At 44.6% G+C, this 27,894-nt stretch overlaps 2 protein-coding genes across 3 annotated transcripts in view; one reads left to right on the top strand and one right to left on the bottom strand.

Moving 5' to 3' along the window:
* Positions 1–383: 383 nt before the first annotated feature.
* On the top strand, positions 384–8,000 carry Nagk (N-acetylglucosamine kinase). 2 transcript variants are annotated; one of them, XM_032906236.1, is made up of 10 exons: positions 391–669; positions 2,102–2,186; positions 2,337–2,435; positions 3,084–3,225; positions 4,072–4,182; positions 4,758–4,870; positions 5,612–5,699; positions 6,526–6,623; positions 6,915–6,993; positions 7,698–8,000. In XM_032906236.1, exons 1-10 carry the CDS (start codon positions 641–643, stop codon positions 7,883–7,885), a joined length of 1,032 nt encoding a protein of 343 aa, XP_032762127.1. In that variant the 5' UTR covers positions 391–640; the 3' UTR covers positions 7,886–8,000. The 2 variants fall into 2 exon arrangements, with proteins under 2 accessions (XP_032762128.1, XP_032762127.1); XM_032906237.1 differs by lacking the exon at positions 6,526–6,623 and having other exon boundaries at positions 384–669; positions 7,698–7,982.
* A 5,848-nt stretch (positions 8,001–13,848) lies between these two features.
* Paip2b (poly(A) binding protein interacting protein 2B) overlaps positions 13,849–27,894 on the bottom strand; it is a 36,706-nt gene continuing 22,660 nt past the window's right edge. The window contains exons 5-7 of the mRNA XM_032907230.1: positions 19,801–19,948; positions 15,589–15,765; positions 13,849–14,570 (exon numbers count right to left, since the gene is read on the bottom strand). Of these exons, the coding sequence (XP_032763121.1) occupies positions 14,514–14,570; positions 15,589–15,765; positions 19,801–19,948 (382 nt within the window). The 3' untranslated portion in view covers positions 13,849–14,513. The remainder of the gene's footprint in view (positions 14,571–15,588; positions 15,766–19,800; positions 19,949–27,894) is intronic.

The raw sequence follows: 27,894 nt of genomic DNA, 5'->3' as shown, positions 1-27,894 counted from the left end.
CAGCATTGCATTCCATGCCAGTCTGGGTTATAGAGACGAGATACTGTACAAAAAGAATAGAGTTGGGCTCAGATCACTTGGGAGAGAGCACTTGCCTGACTTTATCCTCACCTGGACTCCTGACTACCACACAAACCTCAGTTGACAGAAGCCTGGGGCCTCACTGCGTACCGCTCAACATACTCAGCACAGTGCAGAGTGCGTGTTCATAAACTAGGGTAGGGTAGGATGGGGTAGAGTGCGGTGTGGTCTGGACCTTGGTTCCCGCCCAGGTCCTCAAGACATTTCCGCCAGACTCTAAGCTTGCCTCCACAAGCGTCTGCGCGTGCGCATCCCACAACTAAGCGCGCGGCTGCCAGCTGCTTCCGGCGGGCCCTTGGCAGCCTTCGGTTCCTTCACACACCCTCTCAGGAGCCTCAGTTGGGTTCCGCCTCCGCGGGAAGCCGGCACTTGAACAGCGGACTGGAAGAAGCCGGAGAAGATGTCTGGGCGCGACAGCCAGGGCGAGAGAGGATGTAGCATCCACACCCTACGCATGCGTGTCGTCATCACATGACAGGGGCGGTGCCCGCGTGGGCGGGTGCGAAGTCCCGCCTAGGGTCGGGCTTGCTACGGCGAGACCTGCGGTGGTGACGGTAGTATGGCCGCACTTTATGGTGGCGTGGAAGGGTGAGCGCTGGACCGGCCGGAGGCTGTCCGTTCGGGAGCGGCGGGTCAGGGGGCGGCGGTCCACACCTTGCTTGGTGCCTTTGTGCTCCATGGCGCGACCACGCCCCTCCAGGCTACCACCTTTCTGCCACAGGGCTCTTGTGTTAACCTGGAGAGTTGTGCAGAGCTGGGGGTTCAGGTGGAAAGTTGCTGGTCGCGGGTGGACGTGGGAAAGAGACGGAAGCCGAGACTGAGATTTATGCCCAAGGGAACCCGGGAGTTAAGAAGCTGTCACCAGAGCACTGTCTTGTCTTGGTGCTCGGGACCCTCCACTGCTGTTGGTCCCAAAGGCCTTGGTTCCTATATTCTCCTGCTCAGAAGCTGGTCTGTTTGACTTTGGGAAGTATCTCTACTAAGCATGGCTTTGGGTGAGACGTCTGCCCTCTCTGGGCTTCAGTTGCCACATATGTAGGGTGAGCAAGATGGTGGTTTATCCGGTACCCTGCGCATGACAAGCATTTTGTGGATCTGGGTGTGTCAAATCAGGACATGATAGGGAGACTTGGTATCATAGTCGCTCACTGCTGATTTACCCGAAAGTCTCCTTCCCATGAATTGCTAAAGTGAATGACTTCTGGCTTTATTTGTGACACCTTACAAGGAAAAACCCTCAGCACAGTGTAGGAGTTTGCACTTAGCCTTGTTACAGTCATATGGAAGGTAGAACTGAGTTTTCTTAGTTTGTCAAGAAGTTAATTTGGATTTTTAGTCTGCTGTCTCATGCATTAATATCCCCTTGGAACTTGATGTACTCTTTGAGTTGGATCAAGTCTTTATTGTCTATTACAAGAAGTATTGATCAGTAGGACATCATCCCACCACGTATCACCCTTCTTCTAAACTACCACTTACCCCAGGGATTTAACTCAGGAGGGTTTAGTTGCTGAAGGCAGTATGAGTTTCCTGTCTGGTGATCATTTCTTACAGGTGTCTTGAAGACCCTGGTGTCAGAAGATAGGACCTCAAAGTAGCCCTTACCTGTTGTTAGAGGTCTGCTTTTTCCCTCAGATATATTTTCCATAAGTCATTTCGGCCATGCTCTGTATAGGTTAGGAAGATAGGTTGGAGCCAGTGGAACTCATAATGAGAAGCTAAACAATTTAATACACTCTTGATTCAGAACAGTCTTTGCTAATTAGGGGCTTACTAATGTATGGAGAAGCCCTACATGAGACAAATTGCAAAGTCCCGGTGATAGTAAGTGGGATCTTGCAGAGGAAGTAGGTACCAGGCAATACGAGCAGAGTGTAGCAGGCACTAAACAGGTAGCTTTAGGAGTAGAGGCTGAGTTTGCTGAAGCTGTCTTTGCCCTAGACTCTTGTAAGAGACTACTATGCAAGCTTGGCTCTGTCTGGAGTTCTATCAGGACTGAGTGCCCTCTTGTGTTTTCTAGGGGAGGCACACGGTCCAAAGTCCTTTTACTTTCTGAGGATGGGCAGATCCTGGCAGAAGCAGATGGACTGAGCACAAATCACTGGGTAAAAAAATCCATCCTTTGGGGACCAGAGAACTTGGCCTTCATGTAACGTTCAACTCCTATAGAGGTGGTGGCTGGGCCTCTTAGTAGCTGATAGGGGCAGCAGAGATCCTGCAAGCCTTTCTAACTCCTCCTTCCCTCTTGGGGCCAGCTGATCGGCACAGGTACCTGTGTGGAGAGGATCAATGAGATGGTGGACAGGGCTAAACGGAAGGCTGGAGTGGATCCTCTGGTACCCCTTCGAAGCCTGGTGAGTCAGCTGGAGCCTGGGCCATCAGCAGGTGGCCAGTATAACTAGGTGAGCTTCATGACTAGAGAAAATGTCTCTAGGGCCAGAGCCTTTGCTCTTGTCCATTTTTGTGGTTTCAGCAATAATCTATAAGCTGAGAGTGTATTTTAAGAGGATAAGGCTCCAGAGACCTTGATTTGAATCTCAGCTTTGCCACTCAACTTAGTGGCCCTTAAATCAGTCACCTTCTCTAAGCCTGTTTCCTCTTCTTGCAAATGCAGGTACTAAGGTTGTCAGGAAACTGAGATAATGTGATTCGAGCACCCTGGAGCCTGAAGGGCTCTGTAAATGTTAGCTCTTTTCCCTCCCAGGTTGCTGTGGCTCTGCCCACTTAACTTATAGCAAGGGAGCTATACAGGCATAGCAGACCCCATGTATGTGAAGCCAAGCTGTTTCCTTCGTATCCCCTCACCTTGTTCTTTTGTCTTCTTTCCTCCACCCTTTCCTAGGCTAGGCTGTTCCTGCAGGATTGACCTCCTAAGGGCTTACTGTGGGTGAAGGGGCTAGATTGGGTGAGCCAAGTATGACCAGATGGGTGTTAGAAGAGAGCTGGTCTGGGGCTGTTTCCTCCTTTCCTTGTTCAGCTTTTCTTTCTCCCTTGTGGCCTAGGGCTTGTCCCTGAGTGGTGGGGAGCAGGAGGATGCAGTGAGGCTCCTGATGGAGGAGTTGAGGGACCGATTTCCCTACCTGAGTGAAAGTTACTTCATCACTACTGATGCAGCAGGTTCCATCGCTACAGCTACACCGGATGGTGAGGATGTGAAGGGAGGAGTGAGGTTGAGAATGAGCTCTCTTCTGGGGAAAGCCCCTTTCCTATGGCTGGCAAAACTTACCTTACTAACATCTGGAAGGCAGCAGTTGTTATTCTCTCCCAGCTACCCTTTCCTGGGCATAATAATGCCCTTGCTAGAGCAAGGACAAAGGGACAGAGGAGGAAGAGGGGCAGGAAAAGTGCATGTGAAGCAAGGGAGTGGAATCTCTGTGGGGCAGAAGCTGGTGTTACTGAGTAGAAAGTGTGGGACTCTGTGATATCTTAGTGTGCTGGTATATAACTGAGTCTCACAGGCCTGTCAGTGCACACCTTTACTCTAATGCTCAGGAGACAGAGGCAGGCAGATTACTGAAAGTTCAAGGCCAGCCTGTTCTACATAAATAAGTCCTAGGTCAGCCAGGGCTACCTTATGAGATCATCTCAAAAATGAAACTGGCCTATGCTCTGGTTTGACAGTTTTCCCATCTTTGAAAAGTTGTGGGAGGGCTTTACTTTCCTCATGCAGGAGTGGAGGGTCGACATCTATATGATTTATGGTGCTAATAGTCACTGTAAGAACAGGGTCTGCCATAATCTCTGGCATTAGGTACTCAGTAAAGCCAAGATCATTTGAGTCTTGGCTGGCTGGGAGCCATGTTCTCTTGAATTGATGCAGACTTGTTCGTCCTCTATCCCCTAGACAGGAAGCAAGTGGGCTATTTGTTCTAGGAGGTTGGGTGGTGATTCCTCCACTGTGGGGTTGGTTTCTGTCCTATTTTTCGCAGTGGGAAGCTGCTGCTCTATTCGTGCCCTTGGCCACACTGAGCCCCCGTGCCCTCTTCCCAGGTGGGATTGTGCTCATCTCTGGAACAGGCTCCAACTGTAGGCTTATCAACCCTGATGGCTCTGAGAGTGGCTGTGGTGGCTGGGGCCACATGATGGGAGACGAGGGATCAGGTGAGTACACACAGGGCCTACCTTCTTGGTTCCTAAACCTAAACAGGAATCCCTAAATAGCTCCTAAACCTGTTGCAGAGTACAGGATATTGGGAGAATCATAAAGATACCATCTTGCTCCTTAGTAGCCTCTCCTGACTAGGGAATACGTCATGGCATGGTGGTGTGGCCTACCTCTGTTGATTTTTGGAGACCCAAGAAAAAAATTGAAACTGAAGGTTAAGGCCCTAGCTGCCCAGAAACTCCCTGCTAATGGGAAAGGGGTCTGGGGTCTGGAAACACTTCTCACTCACACTACTTTTGGGGCAGCATGTATACATTTCTTTGGTGACTGTGTGACAGCTCACCACCCTTGACTTTGAATGGGAGCCAGCATGACAAGTTCACTTATTCAGTCTTCCTACAGCTTTCCCTTGTCTGGGTCTGTCAAACAGTTGGTCAAAAGCCTCCTTCCCCTACTGGGAACCACTGACCGACTGATCAGTGACTTCTAACTGGTCTTGAGCTGAGAGCCTTTCTCGGTGAGGAGACTGCCTCTGGGATTGGCTGTCTTCTTCGCCTTCTGCTCCTGGCAGCCTACTGGATTGCACACCGAGCTGTGAAAATTGTGTTTGACTCCATTGACAACCTGGAGGCAGCTCCTCATGATATTGGCCATGTCAAGCAGGCCATGTTCAACTACTTCCAGGTACGTCCTACCATACAGTCACATACACCTCGTGAAGGACACTGGAGTCTCTGATGGAGAGGCTGCAGGGGAGGAGGATAAAGGTCTCCAAGTGGGTCAGAACAGCAGGGTGAAGTGTAGGTCAGAACAGGATCTAGGGTGGGCAGTGCGTGCAAACCAGTGTGACTGCCACTTCACCTTAGGAATTTTAGTCATTTTTGCAAACATTTAAGCAAAGCCAAATGAGAAAAAATATTAAAACAGTAGTTTCTGTAGATGCTGACATTTATCTCATTCTCACTAAAATGTACTCAGGAGAATCTCTGTTCTTGGGGACTCAGAAGGTCACACGTGTTAGGTTGGTGGTAGAAGAGGACGGTTTGGGAGATGAATCAATCTCCTGGTTGCATCACTTCCCAGAACCTTTGGTCTGCTACTTTGAACAGACTGCATGGGAGCCCTGCTCTTTAACTGAAGCAATCTTTTCAATGAATTTGATCTTGAGGAAAACTACTCAGCTGAGAAATCTCAAGTTTCCTTACGTTTTAAAGCTCACAAAGAAGAAAAGGCCTGGCAGTGGGCCCACGCCTTTAGCTGGAAGGCAGCTGTCTGAGCCCCAGGACAGCTAAGGCTACACAGAAGAGCGTCTCAAAAAGCAAACCCCCAATTATTGTGGTCATTTCAGTAGTCACTCTAGGAAGGCCACTCTGGGTGACAGACCAGGGATTTTCTATTGACTCTTGTGTCTCCTCCGTTTCTCAGGTGCCAGATCGGCTAGGAATCCTCACTCACTTGTATAGGGACTTTGATAAGTCCAAGTTTGCTGGATTTTGTCAGAAAATTGCAGAAGGTACTGTAGGTGCTGGCTTGTATGTAACTTGGTTCCCCAAAAGCATGTCTAATGGGACGGTATAACACAGTTAAGCAATTAAGGCTGGCCTGTGTGCTGGTGGCTGTCTCAATAGGTAACCTGGAGTCTGTGGCTCAATTTGGTGTGATAGATAGGGCCAAGACTTAGACAGCTCTAGATTCCTGTGTTTCTCTCCCTGGTGGCCATGTGGCTGGTGTAGTCTGCATGCCGGGGTTTGAGAACCCACTGTCCTTTGGATAAATTCACAGAAGCAGGGGTTGGGAAGCTCAGGCAGCTCATTTTGGCTTTGGGAGGAGCCTGCATGTTGGCATCTTGTGAGACTTGCTCCTTTTTTTTTTTTTGGAGCTGAGGACTGAACCCAGGCTGCGCTTGCTAGGCAAGCGCTCTACCACTGAGCTAAATCCTCAACCCCAACTTGCTCCTTTTTAACTTGGATTCCTTAGGCCAGGGCAGCTTACATGTTTTATTTCTGTACTGAGGTTCAAAACACCAGGCTGGGTGAGGCTGGACAGCAGCACGGGGCTGAGCGTCAGGAGTTGCCTCAGATAGGGTACCTTGTCCACAGAGGTGATAGCTCTTGGGGACAAATGCAGTAACATGATTTAATAGTTCACTGGACTCTAGTTCTACTACTAGCATTGGCACTGGAAGGAGAGGTACTGGAATGGTGGGAAGAGGCTTGCTTACCAATGTGGGCACCCATCCTAACATTAACCTGGCCTGTGCTTGCTGCCTTACCTCAGGAAGAGTGGCTAAAGTAGGCTGCTTCCTGGAGTCTCCAGCCCCTTTCTCTTTCCTGCCCCAGGTGCACAGCAGGGAGACCCTCTTTCCAGGTTCATCTTCAGAAAGGCTGGGGAGATGCTGGGCAGACACGTTGTGGCAGTATTGCCAGAGATTGACCCGGTGAGTTGATGCAGGACACAAAGGGGGTCTGAATGAGGTCTGAGCCTAGGGTGGTGAGACTGTCCCATCAAATTCTATGTGCTTTGGTACCTCTGTATATGTAGAAACTGGCTTCATACGGTGCTGTCTTCTAGTTTCTACATCCTTCTATCTAACTATTCCTTTCTTCTCTTCCTTGCCTTTCATGACTCATGTTTTCTTGCCTTTTTCCCCCCTCGGGTCCACCTTCTGTTTGACACTGGCGAGAAGGGTTAAGGTCAGCCTGCAGTGAACCATTTTCTGTTTTCCCAGGTTTTGTTCCAAGGGGAGCTTGGCCTCCCCATTCTGTGTGTGGGCTCAGTGTGGAAGAGCTGGGAGCTACTGAAGGAAGGTAAGTCTGGGTGGGTATGGGTGAAGACAAAGGATGCAAATGGAAAAGAAGGTTAAGGGGGCCTTTCTGTTATTCCAAGCCCTGTGACTTCCTCCTGGGGTGTGTGCTTGCTAAGCCTGTGCTCCACTATAGCTCCAGCTTTTGAGCCCCTGAAAAGATATTCTATTCCAAATGACATTAATCACTTTTTAAGGTTTACCTTTACGTGGATGTTTTTGTCAACATATATGTCTGTGCATATGGGCATGCAGTGCCCACGGAGGCAGAAAAGGGTGTGAGATCCTCTGGAACTTGAGTTACAGATGATTGTGAGCCACCATGTGGGTGCTGGGTACTGAACCCTTGTTCTCTGAAGAGCAGCAAATGTCCTTAACCATGGAGCCATCTCTTCATCCCCTTAAAGCTCAGACCAGTGTAATAACTTATGGTTGCACTCTTAGTCACCATTCTGGCCAGAAATTTAGCTTGACAGTCTTAGTTCAGCCTGTTGTAGGGTTTCCATTAGATTCTCTAAAATAGCTCAAGGGTCTCCACTAGATTCTTGCACCATGAAGTTGTGGGTGTTGCAAGCTCCAGAGTTGAGGAATGCAGGTGCCTTTGGGCTGCAGGTTCCAGGACCCATAGCATCCTGGTGCTTCTGTGATGGTTGGCGTATGGCTTGGCATCTGCACTGAAGCTGGTCTTCTCTGCATTCTTCCCTCCAGGCTTTCTCCTGGCACTGACGCAGGGCCGAGAGCAACAGGCACAGAACTCCTTCTCCAGTTTCACCCTGATGAAGTTGCGGCACTCTTCTGCACTGGGAGGGGCCAGCCTGGGGGCCAGGCACATTGGACACCACCTTCCCATGGACTACAGCGTCAATGCCACTGCCTTCTATTCCTATACCTTCTAGGGGCTGCCCCTCTTCCCATTCAGCCAACACTGAGTGTTGGGAGATTTCTCTTTTTTAAAAACACATAAGAAAATAAATGCACTTTACTCCCTCCCCAGCAGGGTGTTATCCTCAACACATTGCTGTACATGTCCTCAGCACCTCCAGTGGGCTGACCTAGCAAGCTCTCAGTTTAAAGACCCACTCCAGGTGCTTGCAAGCACCCACCAGGCTCTTAGGCACATAATAGCCCAGCCCTTCCCATTTCTACACTATATGCTTTGGCTGTCTGAAGCTGGGACCCAAGTTTCCTCTTGGCAGTTATGATTCCTCACGACAGAACTAAGTGTGTCTATGCCCACCTCCTAGGGACTGACCCGAGATCTATCATACCCTCTCCCAAGGTTCCCAATAGGATTTGGGAGACAGTACAATCCTAGTCTCAATTTTGACTTAATTGTATTTGCTAGCTGTAGGTACACGGGGCATTTTTTTTTTTCTTGTGCAGATGAATCCCTGAGGGCCAAGTAGGCACTGCTTAACTCAGTGGCCTGCCTACTTCTGACTGCTCCTCACCTGGCTCTGGTTATAGTGGGGCACTTCTCTCTTAGACCTTTATATCTGGGCAGCCATTGCTGCCAGCCCTGGTGGAGAAGAGTCTTTCCTCTGGAGTGAATCCTTCCAGGAAATACTCCTGCCCAGAGACAGGTTTCTTCTTTATTCCCAGATCCTGCTGGCAGCTGATTGATTAACCTGGTATGGATGTGCAACAATGCTAGTGTTTTAACCTCTGGGTTTTTCCCCCTGTCTCCAACACACAAGTGTCCATAAGGCATAGCCAGGAAGGTGCCACCTCAGCAAGTGTGAGTTTTTAAAACAGCTGCCATTTGATTTATAGAGCAAAAATTTTTATGTAACTTTTTTCAATTTTTGTGGTTTTAGGGACATGTTCTTTTAGGGTTTTTTTTGTTTTTGTCTTTGCAAATTTTATGTTTGGATATTTTGCCTCGGGGTTGGGGATTTAGCTCAGTGGTAGAGCGCTTGCCTAGCAAGCACAAGGCCCTGGGTTGGTCCCCAGCTCGAAAAAAAAAAAAAAAAAAAAAAGATGGATATTTTGCCTCCAAGTGTACTGTGTGTGTGCTGAGAAAAATCAGATCCTCTGTCTGGGACTGAAGTTTCAGGTGGTTGTAGCCTCAATGTGGATACTAGGAATGGAGCCAGGAACCTATTAAGAGTAGCCAGTGCTCTTAATTACTGAGCCATCTCTCCAGCCTTTTAAAAAATACCAGTTCCTGGAGCAACAAGCTTTTAAACACTTGCAACAGGAACCAAAGTCCAGAGTCTGGGCCTATGTTTACTGGAGTCGTCAGGCAGCTGGAGCATCATCATGTGATCTACTGGCTCTGCCTTCTCCACTTTGGTCCTCTTCCTCCTGTGTGCGCCTCCACCTTACCTTCTTACCCTCATGTGTCCAGCATGTGTACAGCTCTTAGTACCCACAGACATGATTAGAAAGTTCAGCAATCTCAACACTGATGATTTCATAAGTTGTGCTTGTTACTAAATAGGCCTCAGGCACTTCTGGCCTGCAGCAGACAGAGGTTCACAGGAAGCAGTACTGGCTGAGGTTCCTAAGAGGCACAGCATCTCCTAAGTCCTGTGTGTACTTAGCCAAAGTGGAGGTGGAGAGCCATGCTTAAGGGACTCTGACAAAATGTTGAGAATACTTAGCAGGAAACTGCTCCACAGTGAAAGAACGCCTTAAAAAAAAAAAAAAAAGAAAAGAAAAAAAACCCAAGACAAAACAAAAGCCCAAACCAACCCCCCCCACACTCGCAAACCCAAATAACAAAAAACCCAGCCAAATTAAAGAGACCACCAAGTGTTTAACTCTGACATGAGACATCCAGAAAAAATGCATTAGCCATATCAGGGCCCTGATGTGAAAGAGCTTACTGAGAAAGATGAATATGGTGGTTGTTCCAACACTGAAGAAAGTTCCTAAACTCAGTGACTTGGACAGTAAGTCTCATGATTTATATGGTAGGCTTTATAGGTTCATTAGTGAACAACTACCCTAGCTCAAAGCTGTGTTTTGTTTTGAAGGCCCTGTTTCCACTTTTCGAGCATTAGTTTATTTTTATTAACTTATTTATAGACGGAGTCTTGCTATATAGACCTGGCTGGTCAGAACTCTTATGTTGGCCTCAAACTAGTGTTCTGCCTATCTCTGCCTCCCAAGTCCTGGGATTAAGGATGTGTACCTGTGTACCACCACATCTGGCTGTTTTTTTTTTGTTTGTTTGTTTGTTTTTTTTGGTTCTTTTTTTTCGGAGCTGGGGACCGAACCCAGGGCCTTGCGCTTCCTAGGCAAGAGCTCTACCACTGAGCTAAATCCCCAACCCCAATCTGGCTGTTTTTTGAAGGATCACAATCAACAGGACAAAATTCTCCATATGTGTGTTTGAGGAATGAGACATTTACTGCTTTATAGGAAATATATTTTATACTCAAGGGACGCAGTTTGCTATTGGAACACTTTCTCAGCCATGCATGAAATCTTCCATTTAGTCCTCAGGTTAAATATTATATTTATACATTATATCTTAAGGTATTAGGACAGCCTGGTGAGCCACACCTACAATGTCAGCACGGAGAGGCCGAAGTAAGGGATCAGAGGTTCAAGTCTAGTCCAGACCACCAGAAGACTGACTCAAAACAAGTATTTTTTAATAACCTTACCTAGGGTTAAGATATTAACCTCAGTGGTAGAATGCTTGCCTAGCTGTGTGAGGTTCTGAGTTTGATCCTAAGAACTTCCAAGTTTTTTTCTTTAGAGCATTAAGTAGCCTAGAATGTTTATTCATTTTAAAGAAAAAAAAATTAAATTTGGGGAGAAGAGCTCAGCAAATCTTCCATTTAAATTATAAGTAATAAAATGTAGGGAGGTTTTTACATTAAAAAAGAAAAGATAATATGTGTCCTTGAATTCCCTCCTGTTCCCCAAAGACAGGAAGTGTGGCTTCTAAGCTTGATACTCTGAAGAAAGCAGTGTCTAATGTCCTAGTCTAATGTTCTGGGTCCAGCAGTGGGTTAGGTGACAGAGAGAGGCCAGGTAGTATGCAGTCAGCTTTATTGTTTGCTTGAATAGATTCCTACTCTGCTCCTATTACCACCCATAGTGCTGTGTGGGAGGAAAAAAACCTCACCTTCCAGATTGTAACTGCTGTCTGGTGACACCCTCAGGGTAGCAGGATGGGCTTTAGTGGGTGCTCATACCCACTTCTCAGCCATCTCAGCACTGACAATCCTAGGAGCAACAAGTCTCATGGCAATCGTGGACACAATCGGTCAGGGTCCCTGCTTCACATATCGGCATCCTACTCTCTCTGCTTAGCAAACGGATGCTCTTTACCCGTTTTCCCAGAGGAGAATGGCTGGGCTGTGCTTTTCCATCAGGTAGGTACTTCTAGTAAAATTTGTCAGACTCCTGAGTTCCCATCCTTGGCATCCTGTAAATCAAGACCTTTACTGAAGAGGCCTGTCCCCTCTGGCAATAGGGGACAAACTCAGAAGGCCAGGCAGTCACATGCTCATTGCCACAGTCCCAATCAAGAGGTCTACTCTGGCTTCCCCTCTTTCCCAGCTCCTTGAGAGTGTTGGTGATAACTCAGGGCTGTTTAACCACACCTTCGTCTCTCTAAAAACAAAACCTTGACATAACAATAACCTGGAAAATACTTAGTTCACAAAACCATTTATTTTTTTTTTTTTTTTTTTTTTTTTTTTTTTTTTTTTTGGAGCTGGGGACGAACCAGGGCCTTAAGCTTCCTAGGCAAGCGCTCTACCACTGAGCTAAATTCCCAACCCCAAAACCATTTATTTTTAAGCCATGGTTAACCTTACAATCTTAATGAAGCAATCATAGGTCATGTGACTTTGGAAATAGGAATGGTACCCCAGTCTCAGCCTTTAACAGGCCTGGAATACAGCTTGGTGTAGTGCTTGCATAGCACATGTGAGGGCCTGGGTTCAATAAAAAAGACCCAATCTTCTGAGTATCTTCTGGCTTGTTTATATGATAACCTCAAATCAGGTACACTACAGATAGAAACTGGTCCCTGACCCTGAGCTACAGTACCAAGGCTTTGGCTACCTCAGATTTCTGATGCAGTCCAAAATTCATGAAGAGGCACCCCCCCCAAGTTAATAAGGTCAAATAATCACAGAACTCAGTCTCTAATAAATGGATACTGTGACCAGCCAGACTAGCAACTATTTAGAATGCTTTCTATTGCTGTATAAGAATTTATATAGCAATTTGAGTTTGAGAATTCCAAAAACAACCTAAAACTCATAATTGGGGCTGAGTCTGAAGTCTAGGGTACAATTGTGCTTCCTCACAACATTGGACGGTAGAAGAGTTGGGTCACAGGAATAAGTCATTCCATAAATTACTAAGAACCAGTTCATTGGCTACATCCCAAGCCTACAGTACCTTGCCTCTGAGGTGGACTCAACACACCAGCCCTTGAATTCCAGGTATACCCAACAGCACACACCCCTGAAACCAGGCTAGAGAATGACATCCAAATAAAAGAGCCAGCACAGCAAGAGGGAGGCAGGCCTCTTGGACCACTCCTAGCAGCTTAGCTTCCAAAGAGCAAAACTTAAGGATGGAACAAAGACACCTCAGGCTTGCATAAGCTTCCCAGACAGGTACTCAGAGAAAGGTGCACTATGGAGACAAAGATTCTCAAGGATCTTCCTGCAATCCTGATAAATTTTGATCTCATGGAGACTACAAGAGAGTCTTTTTGAATGTCCTACCCATACCCTCCCTTTCTTCTTATAAGAGGTGACAAGCCAAGCTAAAAGCTTAAGCAGGAATAAAGTCCTTTCAGAAGGAGTTCCTAGTTCCATTCTCTCTTGATGGCGAGGCTTTGGGAATTGATACAAGTTCCCTGAGCTGCTCTCTAAGATGTGACATGAGTGGGAGGCCACTTTCACAAGATGCCATCTTATGAGACTCAAACAGGAAAAAGAGGGACTTTTTTAACTGCTGGGGCTGTGCTCAAATCAAGGGAGGGTTGAGAACAGCTAAAGGGTAGGACTAACCTGGCACAAGTGAGACTCTGGGTTCTATCCATGGCACCAAGACAAAATGGAAACTCAGCAAACCAGTCCATCTGAAAAGGGGAACAACTTCCCAGACCGCAGTCCTTTCCTTCCAGTCTCTGCCCATATCTACATGCTGATCTGACGGACTACTGGAAGCTGCATGATCTTTCCAGACCTATCATACAGCACAGTGATAGCCACACAGAAGTCACAGCACTATCAATCCTCCCAAGTCCCTTGTCCTTGGAGTATGATCAGGACACGACACTTGTTCTTTCACCCTCAGACACTACCACCTCACCTCTACTCATAGCAGCAGCTCCTGGTAAGATTCAGTTCCACAGAGTATCAACAAAAACCTTAGTGAGTGACAAGTAGAACTAAGAGTGCACCAGACAGGACCATGAGGAAACTAGAGAGGCTGGTCTGTGGGAGCAGTAACACCTAGAAACAGCTTCATGTACACAGAAAGCCCGGTCTTGTGCACTTGGGTGGGGCCGCGCAGCAGCTCAGTTTCTGGGAATCACTCTGGAAGGCATAAGAAACACCCAAACTGAACTAAGCAGCTTGCTAGTGTCTGGAAACATGTATTTCCTTGAGAAAAAAAAAAAAAAAGGCAGAAAATTTAAGGGAATTAAGACATCATAAGAATCAGATACTGAAGGGACTTAGGAAAACAAAACTGTCCAAAAAGATTCAAGATGTAATTAACATAGCTAAAGGCCCATCTCAGACTTTGACTAATAGTGTCTTTTAAAGCTGAGGGGGGAAAGGAGCCAGAAGCAGCCCCTATGAAGATCATGAAGGCAAAGCAACCCAAATGAGTGACAACAGCTACACACTGAGGACAGGACAGCAGTGACAACAGCTACATACTGAGGACAGGACAGCAGTCACTAAATGAGTCACCATCAAGCCCTGCTTTCCTGACGTACAACTCACATCCATCCAAAGTTACATTCATCCAAGAACTTTCAAATCTGTTTTCTCTTGAGTTCAGGACAGGAGACAAGAGCTTTATGGGCCACTGGTATCCCAGTTCATCATGGAAATGTCAGGGGAAGGGGAGCTGAGTGCTGTATCTGGTTTGTATCTCCTGTTTTTCCCTCTACTACCCAGCTGCAAACTCCTTAAACTCTCCAGGTACCCTGCTCCTGGTAGGTACACAGCAGGGAAAATTATTTCTTAAATACTGTTTTTCTTGGTCAGCTTATTTTGCTAAAATGCAGACAACATTCCTTACAAGGGAAAAACAACTGCAGTTCCTTAACTCCAAAGAGCTCATCAAAAATAAAGTAAAATTGGAAACTGCTCTGAGCAAGTCAGCACAAGAGAAGAGCCATGCTCAGGCTTGGAGAGTAGTACCTCGCACATTAGTTACTCAGTCACAATATCCAGTTAAGCCACCTTCCCAACCCAACCCACCCTGGCTGCACACCCTTGCCACCCCCCTTCAGCTCCGCCTTTTTGTGCATTGCTGGCCCCAGGTACGGGGACAAGACAAGTCCTTCTGGAAGCTTCCAACAGCTCAGTACTTCACTCCTGGAATAAACTCCTTGGCATCTGGATTCAGGTTACTTTTGCTCTGAAATAAGAACCAAGAGAAAACATGCCAGGCATGGTGGTACACGCCTTGGGTGGTACACACCTTTAATCACAGTACTTAGGAGGCAGAGGCAAGTGGATGTCTGTGATCTCCCTTCCCATACTAATGGCTGTCTTTGTGTTTTCATGTTAAAGTGCACTTTAAAACTTACTTCTAAGCTAGAGATGTAACTAATTGATGGAGTACATGTCTAGCATATACAAGACTCAACTCTCCAGTCCTGCAGGTAGAGAGAGAGGGAGGAGGAAAGGGACAGGGATTAAAAAAATCATTTGTTTTTGAAGTTCTGAGGACTGAACCCAGTGTCTGAAAGAAGGAAGAGTAGTAATACCCTAGGCTATAACTGAATTGTTCTCAGAGGCTCTTCCTTCATGTGTTCCATTTCATTACAGGATATCCCTGAATGTATAAATAATATTCATTCCAAATAGCACTTCAAGCCACTGAACATGGTAAAAAAAAATAATTCTCAAAGCTAGCTTGGATATCAGAACCTGTTTTCCTCATTTTTCTGTGCCGGTTGGTGCACTTGTAAACAGCCTAAGTCTTGGCTCACTGCAGGGCACAGCCACTTACAAGCTATATAGGAACATAACTCTTTGAATAGTACTCAAAGTGCCACATCAAAACAAGGCAAGGAACTCACTTCCCTGATTTAACTGACATGCAAACTGGCCTGCCGGGTATGTTCCTTCTAATAGAAACAGCTTTCCTAGCAGAGAAAGAGAGAGTACATAGATACAGACAGTCGAGAAAAACAGTATCAAGTAGTCTACTGGAGCCCTTCTAACCTTTATCCCCAGTGTAGAGCATCAGGTAAATGAAAGCTGATGACTACAGTTTCACAGAGCTTGGGGGTCATTTAAGGGGTTGAAGGCATGGCAACTCATAGGCTCCAGAGACTTGATGTAGGTTATAGAACCACACAGAGCATCTATGCCTTTAAATACCATATTCTTTTCAGGATGTTACAGGTGGAACTAGTAAAGGCTCTTACCAAAATGTCTTCAGATTCATGACTGTCACCAACTGATAGTCCATTTAACTGCTGCTGTAAGTGTCCCACAGCCTGAGGCAGGTCTCGTGCTGGGATGAACCAGTCCTGGTCCTCTTCATCCAGCATCTCCTGGAAGCATCGGTCCAAGAAGTCTTGCTCCTGCAGCTCTTCCTCCACCTGCCAACAAAGGGGAAAGCTCAGAGGTGCTGTCCCAGAGGATGATCTTCCAGAGTCCTCAGCCCTTCCCTCCAGATGAGCAGGAGCTAATGATGCTTCTAATGACTACTGTGGTTTAAATGAGAAACATTCCCAATTGGTTCATGTTTCTGCATACTTGGTCCCTAGTTGGTGGTGCTGTTTAGGGACATCACAGAACCTGTATGCGGGGTGAAGCCGTGATGGAGAAAGTATGTCACTGGAGGCAGGCTTTGAGATTTACAGCCTTACCCAATGTCTTGTTCTCTCTGCTTCCAATTATTAGATAACATGTGATCACCCAGCTTCTTGCTCCTGTTGTAATGCCTGTTTGTTGCCATGCCTTCTCAGATATGATGGGCTGACTGTATCCCTATAGAACTGTAAGTTAAAATAAACCCTTTTCTCCAAGTTGCTTTTGGTCATGGAATCACAGAAACCATAAAGAAAACATGATATTAGTTATTCAAAATGGCAGAAACTTGAGGTCTTCACAGATCTTTATGGGACACTTTTTATTGTTACTTTTGATTCTTGTTCTTATTTTTTTATTCTCTATTTTTATGGTGGTGTGGAAGAATCTTTTTAGAGCTTGCATTCTTTCCTTGACCTTGTTAAAAACTTTCTTTCTAGCCAGACTTTGTGGCACCTGTTATTCCAGCACTCCGGAAGCAGAGACAGGTGGGTCTCTGTAAATTCAAGGCCAGCCTAGTCTATGTTCTAGACCAGCCAGGGCCACATAGTGAGACCCTGATTCAAAAAACAAAATAAAATTCCTAAATTCTCTACTTTACAGGGAACATGCAAAAGACAAAGTATGTAACTGGTCTGCAACTAGTATTCTGAAACTTAATAAAAAACATTAGCTCTTGATTTACTTTTCTAATAATAAGAACGCCAAGGCAGAAAAATACTTTGAGAATCTTAGATTCAAAGGATACTTTCTGGCGCATCACCAGAAATGTATGTCACAGTATAGTAGCCTCTCAAAACAAGAACACTGAATATTTAAATTACTCTGTACTTCTTAAACATTGTTACAAACTGAAGCAAAGAGATCTAGTATTTTTCAATCTTTTGCAGATAGTGTTTACTCAGTAGATTTCGGTGACTTCATGAGCCACTCCACACTTGCCAAACCTCTTTTCCACTTCCTGCTGGGTAATAGTTCCCAGCTCATTGACTCCACAAGATAGATCAAACATCAACAACAATCACTCAGTTGTGAATCATAGGCTCAGAAAAATTTACTAATAACAAATTTTAATTTTTTTTTTTTTTCCGGAGCTGGGGACCGAACCCAGGGCCTTGAGCTTGCTAGTTTAATTTTCTTTTTTAGACAAAGTTTCATATATCACAAGGTGGCCTTGAACTCTCTTGTAGCTAAAGCTGGCCTTGAACTTCTGACCCTCCAAAGTGCTGGGATCATAGGCATGTTCTACTACACAACCTAAGAAGAGCAAATTAAATTAATAATTGCCAAAATATTTTTAAATCTCATAAATTTTTAAATAATTTCAATAAAGTATTTTTAAGTCATAGCTTTGTGTTTGAAATGTCTGATATTTATGAACTCACACTGACCATCCTGTCTCAGCCTACCAGGTCTTAGGACAAGAGCTATAAGCTGCCACATTTCTGCTCTCCTTTCTCTTACTTATTTCCTTGCTCAAATATTTTACCATAGCTGTTTCATTTAGGACCTTGCCATGTACATATTTCTCTTATTATAGCATTTTCTTTGCATAAGAGTTGGGAAATTAGCACTAAGAACATAAAAAAGAAAAAAGAAAAACAAACAAAAGATCCTGAGCGTCAACTCTGAGGCATGAATGAGAATTACTTCCTGCTCACCGGGAAATGATAGGAGCTTAAGAAAAAAATCCCCCAGTCAGAGAACGTGAATGTAAAAAACCCCTAGCAACAACTGAGCAGTTTCCTCTCCCGACACTCTATGTCATGCCTTGCCACTGGCAACACCTCCAAGTTGCAGAGAATTGCTGTTTGCCTCCTGCTTAGCAGAACTGAGTCCCTTTTCTCTTTAATATTAAAATTATCGGAGTATGAATATAACTCATTCACAAATATAACTAATGTGTTTCTTACAAGAATTCTTCCCTTTCCCGAGTTATCCTTCTAAAATATTGTATTATCTTTAACTGGGAGGCGGAGTAAGTGCACACTGGTGCAGGTAAATAAGAAGGCCAGAAGAAAAGCACTGGATACACTGCAGCTGGAGTTACACATGGTTGTGGGCTGCCATTTAGGTGCTGGAAACCAAGCACTTTTTTTTTTTTTTTTTTTTTGATTCTTTTTTTTTCGGGCTGGGGACAGAACCTTGGGGCCTTGTGCTTCCTAGGCAAGCGCTCTACCAATGAGCTAAATCCCCAACCCCGAAACCAAGCACTCTTAATTGTCGAGTTATCTCTTCAGCTCCTTGAGTTACACTTCCTGAGATCACATTTGTTGTCTGAGTCAGGGTCTCATGTATCTGTGGATGGACTCAAACTCAATGCGAAGAAGCTGACCTCCAACTGTTCTTGTTGACTCTGTAGTACATACCATCATATATTGCTTGCTGAGATCTCAAATGGTATTTCCTTGTTTAGGATCTAGCAGTTTTCTCCTCAAGATGACATTCCAATCTGGTTCTACAAGCCTCATACTTGTTCATCTTTTTCTTTTCTTTTTTTGAGACAAATCCTTGAACTCCTGAGCTCCTACCTTGCAAGTGTTGAGATTACAGGCATGCACCACCATGACCATCTTTCAAAGAACACCGCTCCCCCGACACACACACACACACACACACACACACACACACACACACACACACACACACAAGATCAATAATGGGGCTGGGGAAATGGCTCAGTAGGTGAAGTGCTTATGGCACAACACAAACATGAAGGCCTGAGTTTGGAGCCTCAGCATTCATGTTTTACGTGTGTACCTGTAATCTCAGCGTCCAGAGGCAGAAACTGAAGAAGTCATGCATAAGTGCATGTGAATGTGTACCTTCTGCTCGAACCAATGGCAACACTAGGATTAGGGACTATAGACTTAAAAGGTTTTATTATGTTTATTTACTTATTTATTGTGGAGGTCAGATGACAACTTGTAGGGGTTTGTTCTCTTTTCAGTGTGTGGGTCACGGAGATTAAACTCAGGTTTGTAAAGCATTGTAGCAATTGCCTTTGTCAACTGAGCCATCTCACAGGCCCCATGAAATCTGAGTTGAATCTTAGGGTAAAGAACCTGTAGCCTGCCTGGAAACCTAGATAAAGTATCTTCTTGTCTTATCAATTTTAATATGACTTTCCAGAATGAGATACACAAGAGGGCAAGAGCATGTCAGTAAAGTGTTGTAGTAGACAATGAGCAGATGAGAGGACAGGGAAAAACTCCACACAAGCAGCAGAGACAGTGAAGGATCACCATCCTTCCTGTGAGCGAGGATCCGCCACTCCTGTGGGGTGCCTTCCAGTCAGCTGTACTGCTTTGACTTCCACTGGGTGCATGCTTTCTGCTGGATAGCTGATGCTCCAGCTAGAGAAGCTGTTTTCTTCCTGAGTAGGTTTTCAAATATCACATATTTTTCATGAATTGTGTATTATTAATTATTTTACTCAAACTTGATTTCATAAAGAAGCATTTTTCCAGGGAAAACACTTTTACCATATAATTTACCATGAGCAACACTTTTATGCTGACTACAGCAATGTAATCAATGGTTAGGTGGAAGTATAGGAAAGACAGAGACACACAGATGGCGGAGGGGAAGAGGGAGGGAGAGACTACAGTTCCATGAGGATTTATGAAGATTTAGAAGGTTAAGCCCTTGGCTCAGAACACAGAGCTATAGACTCTAATTTGAGTTATAAACCTTGGGCTGCTAAGGCCTGGAACTCCTGAATTTCTGAGTGTGTTGGGACTTTATTAACACTTTATCTATAAGTACAGCAAAAAGATCACAGTAGGTCACTGAGATGGTGACTGTCTTCTGCCTTTGCCTACCTGTCTGTTGAAATCCTCTTCATTTTCCATCCACATGTATTCTGCAAAAGGGTTTTCTTTCTCCTCATGTCCATTTAACCCTTGGTCCTCTTTGCATTTCACACTGGGTGATGTACTTGCCACACTGGATCCGTTCATTATGGAGATTCTAAATAGATATTTTTAAAAAAGCAAAAAATAAAGGACTGAGAAAATATGACTTTAAAACACCCAGTTCCTTTCAGAAGCTTCTCAAGTTGTAGGCTGATGACTTGAATGAAAATGTTGTATGTTGATTTGGTGCTGCTATGTAGTCAAATGCTAAGTACTGGTCCCAAGATCTGGATGGCCCCAATGAGCAGATGTTCCTCAGTTACTAAGTGATACTATGTAAACCCCAATTTAAAACTATTGGTTAAAATAAAGTGGCTACAGCCAAATACTGGGAAGAACAGAAAAGGAGGCAGAGATTAGTTTTTGGGCTGAGGGTCAAAGGTAGGGATTATGAGGAAGCAGGAGAAAGGAGAGGAGAGTGAAGAAGGAAGAAGACGGATCAGGAAGTCTCCATTAGAATGACAGACCAGGAGCACATGCCCGAGTGAACTGCCTCCCCAGGGTCGGCTGCTGGAGCAGAAGTAACTCAGGTGAGACTCAGACAACAAGTACTTGGGAGCACCACCTGGAGACTAAGTCTAGGGCTAGAAAAAATAGATTAGGGATATTCCCCCAGCAATTATGCCAAAGCTAAATAAATAAGTTATGGTTCCAGTCTCATTCATTTGGAAGCTAACAGGGACAGAATTAATTACTTTACATGAACACAACTGTTAGTCTGCAACTGTTAAGGCATCCTCACATCTACATAGTTACCAACCACACAGATGTACAGTTCTTTTAAGAATTGAGAGGAGAGGGGTTGGGGATTTAGCTCAGTGGTAGAGCGCTTGCCTAGGAAGCACAAGGCCCTGGGTTCCCAGCTCCAAAAAAAAAGAACCAAAAAAAAAAAAAAAAGAATTGAGAGGAGTGGGACATGGTGGCCTCACACCTGTCATCTCAGGCCTCAGAGGTCAAAACAGGAAGACTGCCTCAAGTTTCAGGTTAGCTGGCTATTGTGAAACCTGTCTCAAACAAACAAACAAAAACAAAAGGGAATATGAAAAACTGTTTAAGCTTATTTTTTTCTAAAAAAAAAGCCAAATGATGTGGAAGGAGTATCCTATGCCAAATTCCTAAAAGTCCTAGAACCTACTGCAGATCAGCTTCCTTACCATTTAGACAGGAAGAAGAAGTATATTCTTCTGAAAAATAGATTTTTATTTATGCATGTTGTATCTATATGAGTGTATGCCATGCGTGAGGGTGCTCAGAGGCCAGAAGAGGGCAGCAGACCACTTGGAGCTGGGTTCTATGTAATTGTGAACTGCCTTAAGGTCTGTACTGGGAACTGAACCCAACACTAGCGTCCTGTGCAAGAGAAGCAGGTGCTCCTAACAGCTGAGCCATCGTTCCAGCCCCCTACAGATGCATTGATAATGAAAAAGCACCTACTCTTCATTCTGGGTATAAAGTTCTGTTTCTCTTTAAAATGTATTTTAAAAAAAATAACAGAATTCATGAGAGGTGAGGTTGGAGACTACAAAAAAAAAAAATCACCATATTGCTAAGCAAAATCAAAAAAGTTCACCAGCTGTTCAACCACCTACAGTTAAGAACAATGAGCAACACATGCACAAAGCCTTCCTAGCCCTAACTCCTGATCTGTGCAGCTATATACATACATTCCCCTGTTCCCTTCTCCCTACTAGGATGGCATGATGTTTCTTATCAGCATGAAAACCTGTCTTGGGAACTGAGTCCAGTGTCTCTATGTGACATAGTCTGGAAGAGTCTCTGTCCATCTTTCTGATCATCTTATTGATTTTCTTAGACTATCTGCCAGAAACACAGCCACTACATTTTTGGTTATATTTATTTGAAGTTCTTAATTTGTTGCCACCCTGGTGAGATGGCTCAGAGGGTAAATGTACTTACTGCTAAGACTGATGACTGAGTTATATTATTCATGGATCCCACGTGGTAGAAGGAAGACAAATAATTTTATACAATTTACTCACTAAGCCATCTCACCAGCCCTTAGCTGTCCTTATTTAAAGGCAAACATGGGTGAATTTAAATAGTGCAGTGGTTTGTCTCCAGCATAGGTTCATATGTCTATAACTGGGTTTTTTTTGGCTTCTACATCAGTTACTTTATTAGTTCTACTAGAACCAAAATCTTGAAAACAGCAGCTTAAGGAAGGGTGTTTTGGCTCATGGTTTCAAGGCACAGTCCGTTGTGGGGAAGGCATGGTGACAAGTATTTGAGAAGCATTTACAAGGCTCTAGAGTCAGGAAGCAGACAGTAATGAATGCTAGCTGCTCAGCTTCCCTTCTTGCAGTGGTTTGCCCTGGAGTTATCTGTATTTTGATGCTAATTCTACTGCCCCAAGGACAGTTACCTAGTCACTTACTCAGGAATCAGGTGACTTCACCAGAACCTTCTCCCCATTGAATTTGTAAAATACAGGTGAGGGGCAGGTACAAGATAGAAGGAGGCCTGTCATTGGAGAAGGAAGGAAGGATTGGCAGGAGAGAAGTTTGAAGGAAGAGGAGGAGACTGGAACGGAAAGGAGGAGAAGGGGAGAAGCCATGGCAGGACAATGGAGGCTGATGTTAAGATTCCGCTCTGTGTATTTACAGGTTGTTATTAATGTTCTTAAGGGATGGATGGCACCGGGCTTTGTATGATTAAGTGGGCAATTATATCTTATCAATTGGGTCAAAGATTATTGTGTTGTGTGTTCTTTTATGTGACGGTTTGAGTGTAGGAAAGTGTGCGGTGGCAGGAGACACTGGGCTGCCTCGGAGTTGGGATGTGTTTCCGCCAAGATATCTAGCAGGTATCTTGGGGCACTGTGGTGCGGACCAAGTGGGGTAAAAGACCACCATACTTTATTTTTTATATTTTTACAACAACACCTTCTTATTCAGTCTTGAATCCTAACCCATGGGATTGTGCTATGCACTTCTAATCTAGAAACTCCCACACTGACATGTTCAGAGATTGACCTCCTAGATAATTCTAGCTAGATCTCACCACAATGGCCATCAATATAAACATCACAGCAATTGTAAATTCAGTCTGGTATTTTTATATCATTTATGTCTCTTTCTACAGTTATTACTCCTCTCTTCCCCCTCTAAGCTGCTGTGCCTTAGGAGCACACCATTAACAGTATTCACTGTTTCAGTTCCTCTGCATACATTTTCTTCTTCCAATCAGATTCTCTACTTTTGAGAAACAAAACAGGGGGCTGGAGAGATGGCTCCACAGTTAAGAGCATTTGTTGCTCTTTCAATAGACCTGGGTTCACTTCCCAACAACCACACAATGGCTTACAACCTGTTAACTCTCAAGTTCTGAGAGATCTGGCACCCTCTTCTGGCCTCTGTGGGCACCAGCCACGGCTGTGGTGCAAATGTGGATGCAGGGGAAACACCCATATGCATAAAAATAAGTATTTTAAAAAAGAAACAAAGCCAAAGTCTACACACACTGCCATTCGTGTGCCAACTGGGCTTAGTCTTGCTCTCTCATCTCCACTCTACCCCTCTGGCTGCTGGGACTTAAGTCTCCTTTAACGAATTATTTTTCTCTTGTTGCCATCTAGGCAACACACCTGAAAGTTATCTATGCTTTGAGAACACTTATGATAGCAAAGGCTTTTACTCTTGGGAGGTGGAGGTAGGAGGATCAGCAGTTCAAGGTCATCTTCAGACACCTGCAAGCTGGAGTTTATCCAGGGAAAATCTGTCACAAACAAATGTGCTGGGAACTTATCTCAGTGCATGCCAGGTCTTGGGTACAACCTCTAGTACTGCAAAAAAAAAACAAAAAAAAAAAACAAAAAAAAAAAAACAGCTCAAGAGTTCTAAGAGAATTTCATATTAGGACATCTATGGTACCTCATGACTGCAATACCAGTACTCTAGAGGCTGAGGCAGGAGGCTTATTGTGAGCTCCAGGTCAGACTGTGCCATAATGAGACTTTGCCCATTCCCCATGACTTCATTTTAAACAGATATGTAAGTAGCATATCAAAAGCAGGCAATACTGGGGTTAGGGATTTAGCTCAATGGTAGAGCACTTGCCTAGGAAGTGCAAGGCCCTGTGTTCAGTCCCCAGCTCTGAAAAAAAAAAAAAAAAAAAAAAAAAAAGCAAGCAATACATGTGTTTAGCATACTGCAGACAGACAGAGACAGAAGAAATCACAGTCTATTTTCAATTGCTCCCACAGGAGGGGAAATCCGGCTTAGTACTGCTGATCCTTCCATATGCAATGTATGAAGACAGAAGCCTGCTTTGAATGCCAATGCACCTATATAAAATGAGATGGTATTCCTAGGCACAGAGACCCCACAGGAACTAGGCCTTGTTGTGCAGCAGGTTGTGCTGGGCTGTCTTCTCAAGGCCTTAGTGGTAGCTGTTTATAATGGGCAGTTACTCCTGTCCACCAATTCGGAAACAATCCAGAGAAACAGAGTTCAGTTTTCTGAAACTCTCTACCTTTGTCCAAAATGAATAAAGAAATCCTGTCCATACAACTGTAAGGATGAAAAGGAAGGGAGCGAAGGAATACTCTCTGGTGTAGAGCAAGACAAAACACAGTAAACTGCAGGACACACTTGTTCATGAGAGTTGGAATGGAAACCAAGCACCACGTGGGTACGTTGGCTTTTGATTTTAAGACCGGCCCATCTTAGGTCTCATCCATGGTTTCTGGCTCACAGAACCACAGCCTTTTTTGGTTCATTTTGGCTTCTTATCAATAAGGGTGGAAGGCAGTCCTTTATCTTCATTCTCTAGTGCTGGGGATGGAACCCAGGGCCTTGCACATGTAGGCAAGCACTTTGCCACTGAGCTGCATCCCAGCCCTGGACAGCCTCCTGTAATGCTGAGGGGCGTTAGATCTCAGGAATCTCCCTCTGCCCCTTCTCCTCCCAGAAGGCCATAAAAACTAAAACTTCTTTTCCCCTAGACAAGTAATTGAAAACAAAGATATATTCTGAGTTTCCCCCATCTTTCTGCCTCTGACTTGCCAGAAACAAATTCTCTGAATTTGTGTATTGATCATAAAACCCCATTTCAACAGAGGCCCTGCCCCATAGCTGGGAGGACAGATTGTTGTGCAGAGTCCAAGAAGAATCTGGATAGACAGGCCCTGCTGGGGTTTCCTATGCAGTCTTATAGCATTAGACCACACCCTTTCCATCTGGTCACACTATTATAGGGTCAGTCATCCTGTTTCAATTATGCTTTTATAATGAAGCCTTCATAAAGAACTCAAAGAAGTGGGTTTGGAGCATTTCTACACAGCTGAACACAGGAAGCTTGTAGGAAAGTGAACTCATTCATGAGCTGGGAGGGGGTGACTCAAGCTCCACAGGAATGGAAATTCCTGGAAACAAGATATTTCCCAACCTCATCTGACCAATTTCTGTCTGGCTATCTGTCCCTTTGTTGTTGTCTTCTTTACTTTTGTAATAGGAGTCTCATTATGTATCCCTGGTTGGTCTGAAACTGGCTATGTGGACCAGGCCGATCTTTACCTCAGTGCGATCCTTTGCCTCTGCCTCCCAGATGCTAGGATTACAGGCATGTAGCACGAAACTCAGTGGTATTTATTTCCTACAAAATATTCTTTAAACTAAACTTGTAAACAGTATTCCCCTGAGTTGTGAGCTGACCAGCAAGCTAAACCCAAGGATGGATGTGACAGAAACCCCAAATGACAGCCATGTGGTCAAAAGTTTCAAAGGTCTACAAATTTCAACTGGTGTCTGAATTTATGTTGAGACTGAGCTCTCAGTCTGCGGGACCTGATGCTATCTCTAAGTAGACAATGTCAGAATTAAACTGCCCAGCTGGCTTCTGTGCAGAACAGACTGCTTAGGCACACACATTTTGAGATCATAGAAGTGATCTGTACTGTAAACACACAGTAATAGATGCTGAATTTGCTTTTCTTTTAGTATCTTGTTATAGAACTGAATATAAATCTTGAGGAAAAAAACACACAGAGAGAAAAGATTTTGCAGTTCTCAGTGCTGACTACTAAGGCTGTACTTTACATCCAATCTGCGGCTTCCACTAAATACAAAGTTGGCTTTTCTAAACAGCAGCAATCTATATAGTTGTATAATATGACCATATAACTGTACAGGCTTTAAAAACAAAGTACTCTCACATCTATATTCTGAATGACTAGACATAATCCATCCAACAATTTTTTTTTTCAGAGCTGGAGAGTGAACCAAGGGTCTTATGTTTGATGGGTGTGTCCCTGACCGCAGAGCTACCAGCTGCCCTCAATTGCAATTTAAGAGGTTTCTCATGGGGTTGGGGATTTAGCTCACTGGTAGAGCGCTTGCCTAGCAGGTGCAAGGCCCTGGGTTCGGTCCCCAGCTCCGGAAAAAAAAAAAGGAAAAAAAAAAAGAGGTTTCTCACCAGGGAGGGCCTGACTGAGGAGTTAAGCTACCTTTCTGTGTTATAGGTTAGTTTAAGAATCACACTGTTGGGGGTTGGGGATTTAGCTCAGTGGTAGAGCGCTTGCCTAGCAGGCGCAAGGCCCTGGGTTTGGTCCCCAGCTCCGAAAAAAAGAAAAACAAAACAAAGAATCACACTGTTGGGTGAGTGTGAACCGGTACCTTAATGTGTCCCTAACTTCATTTAGGAAACAGGAGATTCTGTGGGTGAGTGTGAACCGGTACCTTAATGTGTCCCTAACTTCATTTAGGAAACAGGAGATTCTGCTGGAGATTGCAGTTTGGGAAGCATAGATGTTAAGGGGTGGGGAAGATATGTGGTGATATGAGGTTACTATTCTTAATATTCCTGATTCCCAAGCTCCCAGTTTCATGTCTGTTCTGTCCACAGTGCTTCCCCAGCTTACCACCCAGATGCTCCTGGATATTAACAATGAGCTGTTCCTGGATATTCCATTTCGTCAGTCTGCACTGTTTAACAGGACCCTTTCTCACAGCAAGACACATTCTGAGGAAAGTCTAACGTAGTGGGGATGAAGAAAAAAATATGCCCATGGCTGTCAGTGATAAAGAAAATGTTCAGTTTCATAAACCAGACTAAGAGTAAGAGTATCTGCCACGATGTCAGTCAGCCACAACAGAGCTGCCCTCTGACAGGGGAGCGAGCCAATTGTGTGTAAGCTTGGAAGAACATCCTCCCACACTCAAGCTTTGTCAAGCACAGCCTCTGCTGACAGCCTGCCTGCAACTTCACGAGACTATCAGGAAGAAGACAGGACTGGACTCCTAGATTCCTCACCACAGAGTATATATCTGCTGTTTTAATTCTTAAGTAGCAATGTGGTAACATGTAAGTGTGAAGTAGGAAAGTGTTCAAGGAGTGCTCCAAGATCAGACTTAACACGAGACAGATTTTAGGTCTAGCCTGCATCTAGACTGCACGACAGATATCCAAGAACAATTTGAAAATTATTCTTTCAGTTTTGATGTCTTGACAAAATATTTGACAAACATTTTAGAAGAGGAAAGGTTTATTTTGGCTCACGATTTTAATCCATTGCCAGTTGGCTTCACTATTCTTAGGCCTGTGCCACAGTAAAAAAAAAAAAAATCACAGCAGAAGGGCATAGTAGAAAACTGCTCCACCTCACAGCATCAGGAAACAGAGACGTCACTTCTAGTGACTGACTTCCTCAAAGTCCTTATGTTCAATGATCAATGAAATCAACAACAGATGAATTCCCCGATGAAGTTAGTATCCTGGTGATCTAATTACCTCAATAGTGACAACAGTTGGAGACCAATTCTTCAACACATGAGCTTTTTGGAAGACACTTTACATTCAAACCACTAACAGGAAACATGCTGACAATGGCAAATGTCATTATGGCTAATGCCAGGAAAGCACAGTAAATTCAGGGTATGCAACCCTGTCCACAGGAGGTAGCACAGAGGTTGTACAAGACCTGAATGACTTCTGCACTCATGAAACACCGGAATGACTACAGTCAAGAGTTTAAAAAAGAGGTCC

Source organism: Rattus rattus, chromosome 6, assembly GCF_011064425.1.
Source record: "Rattus rattus isolate New Zealand chromosome 6, Rrattus_CSIRO_v1, whole genome shotgun sequence".
NCBI lineage: Eukaryota > Metazoa > Chordata > Mammalia > Rodentia > Muridae > Rattus > Rattus rattus.
This window is presented reverse-complemented; position numbering and strand designations above follow the sequence as displayed.

Coding starts and splice junctions, on each gene's coding strand:
- Nagk (XM_032906236.1), top strand. CDS start 641: ATGGCCGCACTTTATGGTGGCGTGGAAGG. Junction 3,226..4,071: donor CGCTACAGCTACACCGGATG/GTGAGGATGTGA, acceptor CCCTCTTCCCAG/GTGGGATTGTGCTCATCTCT. Junction 4,871..5,611: donor CCATGTTCAACTACTTCCAG/GTACGTCCTACC, acceptor TCCGTTTCTCAG/GTGCCAGATCGGCTAGGAAT.